At 41.8% G+C, this 12,707-nt stretch overlaps 1 protein-coding gene across 7 annotated transcripts in view; it reads right to left on the bottom strand.

Annotated features, from left to right (window-relative positions):
* TAOK3 (TAO kinase 3) overlaps nucleotides 1-12,707 on the bottom strand; it is a 243,625-nt gene that overhangs the window by 54,328 nt on the left and 176,590 nt on the right. For 4 of the 7 annotated variants that reach the window (XM_056537203.1, XM_056537201.1, XM_056537204.1 and 1 more), the window contains one exon: nucleotides 1,763-1,780. The exons of the other annotated variants lie outside the window; for them this stretch is intronic. In XM_056537203.1, coding sequence (XP_056393178.1) covers nucleotides 1,763-1,780 — 18 coding nt within the window. The remainder of the gene's footprint in view (nucleotides 1-1,762; nucleotides 1,781-12,707) is intronic. 7 annotated transcript variants of the gene reach the window in all.

Here is a 12,707-nt window from a genome sequence, read left to right on the forward strand (position 1 = left end):
GGCTGCACTTGAAAAAGGCGGTGTGGTTATCTGAAGGAGCACAATATGACAATACTTGAACAAAAAATAAGCTGGGTTGTCAATGTGCCAGAAAGAAGCAATTACTGCACCAATGCCACAAAATTATTTTTTTTACAAAATGCATGACAACACCTTGACACGCCTCACAGCTTCCAACACACTGTTATTTGGAGTGAGAAGCATTAAGATCTGAAACATGTGTGGAGAGGGATCATAAAGAACTATAGCACAAAGCATATCATCCCCACTGTTAAGCCTTGTGATGGCTCACTAATGTTTTGTGGTGTGTGAGGCATGAGGAATCGTGGTGGCAATGTAAATGCAGCATGTTATCAGAAAATACTGGCAGACCATTTGTATTCTTCTGCATAGAAGTTGCACATGGGACACTCCTGGACTTTCCAGTATGACAATGACCCTAAGCACAATGGTAAAGTTGACCCTGCAGTGGTTACAGCAGAAAAAGGTGAAGGTTTTGTAGTGGCCATCACAGTCCATTTACCTTCATATCATTAAGCCATTCTGGGGAGATCTCAAATGTGCAGTTTATGCAAGACAACTATAAACTTTGCATGATCTGTAGGCATTTTGCCAGGATGAATGGGCAGTTATAACACCAGCAAGAAATCGGGGCCTTGTGTGTGTGTGTGAAGTGTTAAAGAAACTCTCTCAATCCCTTGCATTTCTGGGTTTGACTGTGTCCCACCTCAGTGATAAACCCCACATGTAGTTCCAGGTAAGAGGATGCGTCAAAAGAAACTGGAAGTAGTGTTGATGAGCAAGGACCAGGAGATGTTCTACTAGGAGATATGGGGAATCGGGGTAGGAAAGTATAGTTAACAATAAAATATTTAAAAAAAAAAAACTTTAACCCTTACAATAATCATAGAAGCAGACCGCTTTTCTGAATTTAATGAGGGTAAAACAAATCTGCAGTGAAAATCCTTAACTTGAACATTACATGCAGCAGATTTTAAATATCTACATCATGAGGTCTAAAGCTGCAGCAGATGGATGAGATTTGTCAAATATCATCTACTCGCCTGCTACTGCACTCTACTGAAAATGTGTACACGTAAACTGTGGCATTTCCATCCCACTCAAATTACCTAGTGGTCTAAGAAGCCAAAAATATTAAAAATACTTACCTCATCCCCTGAATTTAATATATACTATAATGAAATTTATATACACACACACACACACACACATTTTGATACATCGCGCATGCTTATATTTGGAAAGGTGCAGCCTTTGCTTTGGGAAACGTATTTGAGTGAGCACAGTAAATACTCTTTTTACATTTTGCAGTAATCCACAACAGAAATCGAACCCATTAACAGTATTTTTCGTGAGTTATCTTTTCCGAACCAAAAAGAGAAAACCAATGGGATAACAAGCACGCATTCAGTCACCAACCACTGGGAGGTAAAATGTTAAATGTTAAAGTCACATGAGCACCGGTGGCATGCGTCTAACTGCTGTGATTGTGGACATGCATGAACAATCAGTGCACTGTAGTGAAACTGAAGGTTTGCTAACTTTCAATGGACGAGTGCTGTACTTCATGACATCACGAGGGACAAATAATTAGAAATTGTTGCACGCTTTTGAAGGGATGGAAAATTGCATCCAAGAAATAAAAAGGTTGGTGTGACAAGGGTGTCAAGAAGTGAACAGTCTCTAAACCTCATGTTTACATGGATGAAGCACAAATGTAAAATACATTATTTGCTCTTACCCTGACTCTCCACTGCAGCTTTGAGGAGGGAGGAAAAAAAAACAAAAAACTGAGCATTACTATGCCACAGCAATCGGAAGGTCCAAAGAAACCAAAAGCTCAAATGATAAAAGTATAATGATCCAATAGAGATTATAATGAGAATTTTATTCGCCTTATTATTTCTGACCCCAGCAATCTCTAAATATAAGAGCCCGCACACGTACCATCAAAAATAATACTGATGGACATCAAGACAGCATGCAGTAGTACTCACAGCACAACAGAACATTACATATTGCTAAACTAAGTAACATTGTACCCAATGGGTTTCAAGGGGTACTCCGGTGGAAAAATATATTTTTTTTAATCAACTGGTGCCAGAAAGTTAAACAGATTTGTAAACTACTTTTATTTAAAAATCTTAATCCTTAAAGCACTTATCAGCTGCTGTATGATCCACAGGAAGTTCTTTTCTTTTTGAATTTCTTTTCAGTCTGACCACAGTGCTCTCTGCTAGAGCTGGGTGGTATACCGGTTCATACCGAATACCGAAATTTCCTGCACGATATGAATTTTTCCCATACCGCAATACCGGTTTGGCCCCTCCCCCTCGGGAGTGAAGGAATTATTAACCCAGCGTTGCACTGTCCCCACATCGGGGAACTAATCATATGTGACCCGCGAGCGCTGTTCTGCGTCCCCCCCCCCCCATTATCAGCCCAGCGCTGCGCTGTACCCATTGGGGAACTAATCACATAATCACATGTCCTCCTGTTTGTTGCGGGCTGCCGGCTCTGGAACTCTGTACTGTACGCTCTACCTTATGCCCGGGCTGCAAAAGATAAACAAAATAAACTTTAACTCACCTTCCCCCATTGGACAGCCAACCGGCCTATCAGCAGCCGCAGCAATGTTCCGCCTCGGCTTCTTACATAACAGTGAGCTCAACCTATCACCGGCCGAGGTGGAACATCGCTGCGGCCGGTGATAGGCTGACTGCTCTCCAACGTTCCTGTCCCCAGGAAGCGGGTGAGGCCGGTACCGAACCAACTGGAGATGAGTTAAAGTTTATTTTGTTTATCTTTTGCAGCCCGGGCATAGGGATACAGCGTACAGTACAGAGTTCCAGCGCTGGCGGCCCACAACAAACAGGAGGACGAGGACGGGTGACATGTGATTAGTTCCCGGATGGGGACAACGCAGCTCTTGGCTGATAATTCATTAGGGGGGGGGGGGGGAGAGAAGCAGAAAAGCGCTTGCGGGTCACGGGGAGAGAAATACCGTTATATACTGTGGAACCACCATAAGTTACAAAAATACAGTGATACACATTTTTGGTCATACCACCCAGCTCTACCCTCTGCTGACATCTCTGTCCATTTCAGGAACTGTCCAGAGTACAAGCAAATCCCCATAGCAAAGTTCCTCATACGGACTAAAGTGTCAGCACAGAGTAATTTGGTCAGACAGAATATAACTCAAGATAGAAATACAACTTCCTCTGTAGTATACTGCAGCTGATAAATACTGGAAGGATTAAGATTTTTAAATATAAGTAATTCACAAATCTGCGGCTGTATACAGAGAAAATTATTTTCTTTTTGGATTTCTTTTCGGTCACGACCACAGTGCTCTCTGCTGACACCTCTGTCCATTTTAGGAATTGTCCAGAGCAGCTTAAGTTCCTGACATGGACAGAGGTGTAAGCAGAGAGCACTGTGGTCAGAGAGAAAAGAAATTCTAAAAGAAAGCAATTTCCTCTGTGGTATACAGCCGATAATAAGTACTGGCGGGTTTAAGATTTTTGAATAAAAGTAGTTCACAAATCTGTTTAACTTTCTGGCATCAGTTGATTTAAAAGAAGAAAAGAAAAAAAAAAAAAAAAAAAGAGTTTTCCACCGGAGTACCCCTTTAACCCCTTGAGGACGCAGCTCATTTTCACCTTAAGGACGCAGTCCGTTTTTGCAAATCTCACCACTGTCACTTTAAGCATTCATAACTCTGGGATGCTTTTACCTTTCATTCTGATTCAGAGACGGTTTTTTCGTGACATATTCTACTTTAACATAGTGGTAAATTTTCGTCGTTATTAGCATCCTTTTTTGGGGAAAACCTAACATTTCATGAAAATGTAGCATTTTTCTAACTTTGAAACTCTCTGCTTGTAAGGAAAATGGATAGTCCAAATAAATTATATATTTATTCACATATACAAAATGTCTACTTTATGTTGACATCATAAAGTGGACATTTTTTTTTTACTTTTTGAAGACATTAGAGGGCTTCAACGTATAACAGCAATTATAAAAAAATTTCCCAAAAATTTCAAAATCCGAATTTTTCAGGGACCAGTTACGTTTGAAGTTGATTTGGGGAGCCTTTCTGTGAGCAATACCCCATAAATGACCCCAACGTAAAAACTGCACCCCTCAAAGTATTCAAAATGACATTTAGAAAGTTTGTTAACTCTTTAGGTGTTTCACAAGAATAGCAGCAATGTGGAGTAGAAAAATCTAAATCTGCATTTTTTACACTAACATGTTCTTGTATACCCATATTTTTTTTTATTTTTACAAGGGGTAAAAGGAGAAAAAGCCTCCCAAAATTTGTAACCCAATTTCTCTTGAGTAAGGAAATACCTTATATGTGGATATAAAGTGGTTTGTAGGTGCACTAGAGGGCTCAGAAGAGAAGGAGCGACAATGAGATTTTGAAGAGCGAATTTAGCTGAAATGTTTTTTGCGGGGCATGTTGCATTTAGGAAGCCCCTATGGTGCCAGAACAGCGAAAAACACCCCACATGGCACACTATTTGGGAAACTACACCAATCAAGGCATGTAACAAGTGGTACAGTGAGCCTTAATACCCCCACAGGTGTTTGACGATTTTTCAATAAAGTTGGACGTGAAAATGAAAAAATTTATTTTTTTCACTAAAATGCTGATGTTACCCCAAATTTTTCATTTTCACAAGGGGTAATAGGTGCAAATGTCCCCAAAATTTTAAAAACCATTTCTCTCGACTAAGGAAATATATCATGTGGATGTAATGTGCTCTGTGGGTGCACTAGAGGGCTCAGAAGAGAAGGAGCGACATTGGGCTTTTGGAAAGCGAATATTGCTGAAATGGTTTTTGGGGGGCATGTCACATTTAGGAAGCCCCCATGGTGCCAGAACAGCGAAAAACACCACACATGGCACACAATTTGGGAAACTACACCCTTCAAGAAACGTAATAAGGGGGTGCAGTGAGCATTTACACCCCACTCCAGATCTTTGTAACAGTAGGCTGTGCAAATGAAAAATTAAATTCTTCATTTCCACTGTTCCAAAAATCTGTCAGACACCTGTGGGATGTAAATGCTCACTATACCCCTTGTTACATACTGTGAGTGGGGTAGTTTCCTAAATGGGGTCATATGTGGGTAATTAGTTTTTTGCGTTTATGTCAGAACCGCTGTAACCACCAGCCACCCCTGTGCAAATCACCAGTTTACGCCTCAAATGTACATAGTGTGCTCTCACTCCTGAGCCTTGTTGTGCGCCTGCAGAGCATTTTACATCCACATATGGGGCATTTCCATACTTGGGAGAAAGTGTGTTACAAATTTTGGCACACCAGCATGTTAGTGTAAAAAATTAAAAAAAAATTTACACCAACATGCTGGTGTAGACCCCAACTTTTCCTTTTCATAAGGGGTAAAAAGAGAAAAAGCCACCACAAATTTGTAGCGCAATTTCTCCCGAGTACGGAAATACCCCATATGTGGCACTAAACTGTTGCCTTGAAATACGATAGGGCTCCGAAGTGAGAGAGCGCCATGCGTATTTGAGGCCTAAATTAGGGATTTTCATAGAGGTGTACCCGGATGCAATGGTTACACTTGCATCCTCCACCAAAAATACTGTACGTCAGTTTTCCCCAAACAGGGTGCCTCCAGCTGTTGCAAAACTCCCAACATGCCTGGACAGTCAATGGCTGTCCGGCAATGCTGGGAGTTGTTACTTTGCAACAGCTGGAGGCTCCCTTTTGGAAAAACTTGCAAGACCTTTTTTTTTTTTTTTTTTTTGGGGGGGGGGGGGTTTACTCTTTATTATGTGTTAGTGTAGTGTTTTCAGGGTACATCACATGGGCAGGGGTTTACAGTGTGTTTCCCGATGCAGCGTAAAAGTAGCCGCATCTCAAAATTGAAGCGGGAAACTTGCTGTAAACCCCCACCCGTGTGAATGTACCCTGTACATTCACATATGGGGGGGTGCAAAATTACAACTCCCAGCATGCATTGACAGACCGTGCATGCTGGGAGTTGTAGTTATGCAACAGCTGGAGGCACGCTGGTTGGGATTGGGAAACACTGAGTTAGGTAACAGACTACCGCTTTGTTTCCGCACCACTGTCTGTTTCCTAACTCAGTGTTTCCCGACCCATGTGCCTCCAGCTGTTACAAAACTACAGCTCCCAGCATGCACGGTATGTCAGCGCATGCTGGGAGTTCTAGTTTTGCAACAGAAGGAGGCACACGGGTTGGGAAACACTGATTTAGGAAACAGACAATGTTTCCCAACCAGTGTGCCTTCAGTTTTTGCAATACTACAACTCCCAGCATGCCCAGACAGCCGAAGGGCATATTGGGAGTTGTAGTTATGCAATAACTGGAGAACAGTTTGGAGACCAATGTGTAGCCCTCCAGATGTTGCAAGACTTCAACTCCAAGCATGCCCAGACTGCACAAGCATGTTGGGAGCTGTAGTTCGGCAACCTCCAAAGGGCCAGATGTTGCTGAACTACAACTCCCAGCATGCCTGGACAGTCTCTGCATGTTTTGAATTGACATCTGGAGCACTACAGTTTGGACACCCCTAAATAGTGGTCTCCAAACTGCCCTTCCAGATTTTGCAAAACTACAACTCCCAGCAGACTGTCCAGACATGCTGGGAGTTGAAGTTCTGCAACATCTGAAGGGCCAGATGTTACAAAACTACAATTCCCAGCATGCCTGGACTGTCTGGGCATGCTGAGAGTTGTAGTTTTGCAACATCTGGAAGGACACAGTTTGGAGACCACTGCACAGTGGTCTCCAAACTGTGGCCCTCCAGATGTTGCAAAACTACAACTCCCAGCATTCCCAGACAGCCAAAAGGCTGTCTGGGCATGCTGGGAGTTGTAGTTTTGAAACTCCTAAAAGCTGCAGTGAAGATCACTTTATGGCGATCTTCACTGCAGCATCTGACACCGCCGTCACACCACTTGCCTGCCGTCGGTCCCTGGTCCCCGCGTGATCCGAGGTAACTGCTGCTGGTCCCCACCGCATCCATGGCCCACGGCCCACGCACCTCGCCACCATCTTCACCTGCTCTGCCCTGACAGTCCTGATCGGCCAATCGCAGGGGATACGAGGAGATGGCACCCCTGCCACCTCACTCCTATTCTTCAGGATGGTCGGAGCTGTCTCTGACCGTTCTGATCATCCCAATTATCGGGTCATCAGAGACTCGATCAGCCTGGAATCGGCGATTTGCGGCGATCACCGACATTTGGGGGGGGCATTTGCACAAGATGCCTGCTCAATGATTTCACCAGGCATCCCGGTCTGGTCCCCGCCCGCCGCGTGGACCAAAATTCACACAGGCGTACAGGTACGCCCTTGGTCCTAAAGTACCATGGAGCAAGGGCGTACTTGTACGTCCTTTGTCCCCAAGAGGTTAAGGGTTACAAGTGAATGGCACTACAATGAAGAAGAACTACATTACATTCATTATTCAGGTATGAATATACAAGTAAAAACATTAAGGGTCTCTGGCTGTGTATTAGAAACTTTGCTAAAAATCTTAGCTTTCCAATGCTCTATAGTATTATATCCCTACCTTGTGTTTAATAGTCCTTTTTTTGTTTTTGATCTTCCATAAGCCCCATTTTTTTATGCAGTTTGCATAGCCTATGCTTCCGTGCACTCCTCTCCCTGCTCTGTGTCACGTGACCGAGACATGCTCCATAGACAAATTGCGAGTGCCTTGATCACAATACACAGAGTCGGAACAGAATACACTGAGCGTCAACTTCTCCCAGCTTGTTCTCTTGATTGGTGGAGTTCTTAACACTCACTAGGATATGTCAAGTTTTTCCTAATGACAGTGTTCAATTAAAGAAGCACTCCAGGTTTTTGTTTGCCTATATATAATGCACACTCACTGTTACTACTCCTGCAGTCCCGCCTGTTACATCCCAGCTCTGCTTCATCCATCTATATCATTACTGTAGCAGAGTCAACCATTATTTTAACTTTCAGCTTTCAAATGGCATTTTCCTACCTTTTAAATCACATTGGCAGCCAGTACCATTTCTGCCTGATGGAAGGAAAGTAAAATAATCCCCATCTCTATCTCTAAAGTAAATTAAGATACAATTAATTCACAGTTAGAGACGCTGAACAGTTCCCCTGTAGCAAGCTTGTGTGGAACAGTCCACGTAGCTTCAGCATACATGCGGTTCTGATGGCTGAAATGGTGGCCCCCCCCTAAGCACAAAACACATGTAATTTAGAAAGGGTTAGATGTGATCACATGGCCGACCTAAAGTAAATACATTTTCAGATCAAAAGGAACCACTAAATGAGTCATTACTAGCTGAATTGCATATATTGGCAGACTAGTAGCATAATGAATATATATTACACACACATTCATTTACTGGTCACTTTATTAGGTATACCTGTAAGATTGTTTACCATGTAACAAAATCAGCCAATCACATGGCAGCAACATGTAGACTGGTCATGATAACTTTCTGAAGTTTAAAACCAACCACCACAATGGTGAAGAGAAGGGATTTAAGTGAGTTTAAACATTGCATGGTGGTTGGTGGGAGACAGGATGGTCTCAGTATTTTAAAAACTGCTACTTCTTGATGTCAGATAGGAATGGGCATACTGGTTCAAAATGACAGAAATGCAATAGTACCTTAACTAACCAATCGTTACAATCAAGGTATGCAGAATACTATCTCTAAAAGCACAAAATGTTGACCCTTGAAGCAGATGGGCTATAGCAACAGAAGACCACACTGGGTGCCACTCCTACAAGCTAAGAACAGCAAAACAAGGCTACAATTTGCACAGGCTCACCAAAATTGGACAATAGAAGTCTGGAATAACATTGCCTGATCTGATGAGTCTCCATTACAGCTGCAACACACAGATAGATACATAAAAGCATGGATTCATCCTGCCTAGTATCAATACTTCAAACAGGTAGTGGTACATTTGTGTGGGGGCCAACTTTGGGCCCGTTAGTACCAATTTAGCATTGTTTTAAGGTGACAGCCTACCAGAGCATTGTTGCTGACCATGTCCCATCCTTTTAGGACCACATTGTACCCATCTTCCGATGGCTATTTCCAGCAGGATAAATACACCATGTCACAAAGCTCTCAATCTCAAAGAAGTTTCTTAAACATGACAATAGGTTCACTGTACTCCAATGGCCTCCACAGATACAAGATCATAATCCAATAGAGTTCCTCGGGGATAAGGTGGATTGGGAAATTCACAAAATGGATGTGCATGCAGTAACTGCATGATGCCATCATGTCATATGGACCAAAATATTTCCAGCACCTTGTAGAAAGGACAATTCTGAAGGCAAAGGGGTGTCCAATGTGTCACTTTTCACCGATTGTAGATTTTTTTTTATTCTATTTTTCATTCATGAGAGGCCATTCTGCCTGAGCTGTTACTATAGCAGCCATGTGTACCACAGAAACCAAAATAATCTGACACATAGGGAAGATTTATCAAAACTGTCTTTGTGCATAGAAGCCAATAGAAGAGCTCAAGTTTACAATCTGTTTTTCAGAACAGTTTAAAAAAAAAACTGATTGGTTTTGAGCAAAGAATCTTTTTTTTTTTTTCCCGATAAATCTAGCTAATCGCTTTCTAGGCATGCTCTGGGACCTCTGAAGAGGTCATTGTTCAGGGAGGGGGAGGAGGTGAGCTGCAAACATCCCCTATTGTAAAGAGGGATCCTGTGTTATTTACATTCCTCAAAGATTAAAAGGGTATTCCAGGAATTTTTTTTTTTTGACAATACTACAGGGGCTGTGAATGGAGATGAGCGAACTTACAGTAAATTCGATTTGTCACGAACTTCTCAGCTCGGCAGTTGATGACTTATCCTGCGTAAATTAGTTCAGCCTTCAGGTGCTCCGGTGGGCTGGAAAAGGTGGATACATTCCTAGGAAAGAGTCTCCTAGGACTGTATCCACCTTTTCCAGCCCACCGGAGCACCTGAAAGCTGAACTATTTTATGCAGGAAAAGTCATCAACTGCCGAGCTGAGAAGTTCGTGACAAATCGAATTTACTGTAAGTTCGTTCATCTCTAGCTGTGAACTTAGTGTAGTTCATAATACAGTGTCTGTACCTGTGTGTGACGGTTTTCTCACAATTCTTCTGTGATTTTCACTCCAATATTAGTTTTTAACAGTATACAAAACGATTGTTGTCTCAGATTTTTCCCAGGTTACAATGCGGCCGAGACCTGACTCACTAGTCAGCTGATGACAGGGTCTGTTTCAATTGGGTGGAGCGATCACTTGGTGGGAGAGAGATCAATCTGCAACTAATGCAACAGCTGTAGGCACCCTGATTGAAAACCACAGGTCTTTGAATGGTTGATGTTCATTTATGTTTCAATGGGTGGGGTGGCTGATGTGTGGGATAGAGGAAAATGGAATTATGGGATTTGTAGTCAAAAAAAGAAAAGTTAAACAGGAAATAGCAGTTCACAAAAAGCTATCCACAGTGTTATGGTAATCTCACAACATAGCCATTTAGCCCCAAGTCAAGCGCAGATCCTTCCTAAGCATGTCCATTACTGCCTGCCAGGTACGGACTAAAATCACCTTATGGTATATAACCCCTTTAAAATTGCCACACCAAGGAAGACAAGCAGTAAGGGCCCTTTTATATGGGCCGATTATCAGGCTCAAAAATTTGCCCATGTAAAAGGACCTGAAGGTTATGCAAATCGGGGAAGTAGTATGTATCACAATCTGTAATTGATCAAATTTTCAAGCACCTTGCTCCAACCTGTAGCATGTGGGAGGGGTATAAACAAAAAAAAAAAAAAGAACGAAGATAAAGATTTTTTTTCAGCCACGATACCGCAGAAATAATTGAAAGACCTTGGTTTATCAGTGCAGCAGACCGCTAAACATGTAAGCTGAGTAGTCAACACTGCTCAAAATTGTGTGTGCCATGGACTATGTTCATTCTTTTAGTAGAATTCTGACGGGGAAAAAAAACTATTGTCAATGGGAATTTTAATTGCAGGAATTAGTTTCTGCTGCATATTACATGCAAAATTAACGAATACCCTGGGTGGGTTTCACTTATGGAATTCAGGGAGAAAATTATTTGCTGATTTTCTATAGTGTGCAAGGGCCCTTACTGTTACTCTACTATCCTATATTACCTAAAATCAGTCCTACCTGCAAAGAGCGATCCATGTATATGTTCTATGTCTACTAGGTAACATGCTCATAATGTAACACCCTTATACAGTAAACTTTTTCCAAAAAATTGAGTTTTACTTATTTGTCAAAGTTGCTGGTTCAACTGCTTATCTGTGCACGTTGCAATCTTATAAGGATGAAAGTACTCCTGCATGCGGTAGCTAATGAGCATGAAATGTTGCTGGGATTTCCAGCAGAAATGGGGCACCAATTGGCCACCACATGCAGTGGTTGTTTCTTCTGCAGACAGCTGCTGCAACATTAGAATATACCTTGAAGCTGTAGTTATATTAAATTGAATATTCAGACATCCCATCAAATATTCCTATAGTCTGTAAAATTCTAATTCACTGCCTTTATCATGCAGTCAGTGAACTCAAACGCTGTGGAGAGAAAAAGTTGACCAGTTGCCCATAGCAACCAGATAGGGGGAGATTTATCAAAGTATTTAGACTTTTTTTTCCTGTCAATATTTGTCGCACAGAAAGTCACAGTCTAAATATGTGTGACTTTTTTGCGACTTTTGATTTAGAGGATTTTTAGAACATGATGCCTTCTAGTCCATTTTAGGGTGCATTCACACCACGATTTTGCAATACAGTTCCCGTATCAGGTTTTTGAGAAAAAACGGATTCCTCAAAACCTGACTAAACTGTATCAAAACGTGTGCACAAACTTTAATCCGTATACCGTTAAAAAACGTATCCGATTTGAAAAATGACATCCGGTTGCCTCCGTTTTTTTTTAAAGAAAAAACGTATACTTTTTAACTTTTCACTCCATTTTGAATAAAGTTTTACTTGTTTGATTGAAATTCCAAGAAAAAAAAACTGTGCAAAGTCAAAAACCGTATGGTGAAAACCGGATGGAACTGTATGCACACACAGTTCTGTACGGTTCCCATTGACTCCCATGTTAAAAAAAAAACACGTATACGGTTTAATACAGTTTTTCACCCGGACCTAAAACTGTGGTGGAATACGGTTTTGGGTACGGGAAAAAAAAACTGACAAAACCGTACAGGATGCAAAACGGACACAACCTGATGCATATTTTGGCATACGGCTTTCAATGGAGAGTCAATGCATACGGTTTTCACATAGAAAACGTATACGGGAACTCTATTGCAAAAACGTGGTGTGAATGCACCCTTAGACAGAAAAATGCATTGGTGCCGAATTTATCAAAAGCGACTAGTCGCATCGGTTGAAAGTACGCTGAAATGTCAGACCATGTTTAAATACAGTCTAAAGCATAGATCCCGAAGTCTGTGCACTGAATTTATCAGGAGCCGTGCGACTTTTGATAAATTAGGCGCACAATAGACCGACCTAACCCTCTGTGGTTTGGTCTATATTGATGCGGGACATAGACATCTTTGATAAATCTCCCCCATAGAGTCTTATTTTTCAGAGGAAAGAAGCGAGCTGATTGGTTGATATGGACAACTGGTC

The sequence above is a fragment of the Hyla sarda genome, chromosome 1, assembly GCF_029499605.1.
Source record: "Hyla sarda isolate aHylSar1 chromosome 1, aHylSar1.hap1, whole genome shotgun sequence".
NCBI lineage: Eukaryota > Metazoa > Chordata > Amphibia > Anura > Hylidae > Hyla > Hyla sarda.